Source organism: Sinocyclocheilus anshuiensis, unplaced genomic scaffold, assembly GCF_001515605.1.
Source record: "Sinocyclocheilus anshuiensis isolate Anshui unplaced genomic scaffold, SAMN03320099.WGS_v1.1 C32201161, whole genome shotgun sequence".
NCBI lineage: Eukaryota > Metazoa > Chordata > Actinopteri > Cypriniformes > Cyprinidae > Sinocyclocheilus > Sinocyclocheilus anshuiensis.
In genome coordinates, this window is record NW_015612704.1 from 1 (window position 1) to 767 (window position 767).

General features: G+C 51.8%; 1 protein-coding gene across 1 annotated transcript; it reads left to right on the forward strand.

The window, feature by feature from the left end:
* Window positions 1-4: 4 nt before the first annotated feature.
* Window positions 5-760, forward strand: LOC107682443 (transcriptional activator MN1-like; the record flags this gene model as incomplete). The annotated part of the gene is made up of 1 exon (XM_016478680.1): window positions 5-760. A coding segment is annotated over exon 1 (756 nt), but the record flags the coding sequence as incomplete, so codon positions are not given.
* Between the last annotated feature and the right edge of the window lie 7 nt (window positions 761-767).

Here is a 767-nt window from a genome sequence, read left to right on the forward strand (position 1 = left end):
GAGAATGAGACAACCCGACCTGCAACAGTTAAGTCTCCACGGGGATGTCACATCAAATGGCATGGTCTGCAGAGGCCCTCTGGGTAGTGTGTCTCAGTCCAATTTTGAGAAGAAGCATAATTTTCATGGAAACTTTGACAGCCCCCACCTACCTCAAGAAAACTCATGGTTTCCTGAGCCGCAGCAGCATTGTAGAGAAACAAACACGCATGCCTTGGAGCAGGCAGAGAATGGACACAACATTATTTTTAGGCAAGGCGTCACAAGCATGGACATGCAGTCTTTGAATTCTCCGGGAGCGCATCATCCATTCGAAAATAATGTCAGCAATCCTCTGCAGATGCAGTCTCCCGACGAGAGCAACATGCAGTCAGGCACACCCACGGACAGGAGGCCGGCTGAATTCGGAGGAATGGTGATGAGGAGGCAGCACAGCTGCCCTCCTGGAGGGCCGAGTCAACAGGGAGCCCCCCAGAGCAATCCTCCAGGATTTGGCTCCTCTCCAGGGAACTATCCCGCCCATCCCGAGTACCTCTCCAGCCAGCACCTGTCAGTCAATAAGCTTGGGGCCCTCTCTTTGGGGAATTTGAACAAAGCCAATACAAAAGACAGTGTGTTTGGCCAAAGCTGTCTGGCAGCTCTCTCCACGGCCTGCCAGAATATGATCGCCAGCCTTGGGGCCCCGAACCTCAATGTGACTTTTAATAAGAAAAGTCAAAATGAGGCCAAACGCAAAGCAGGTCAGGTTGAGCAGGACATAAATAGCA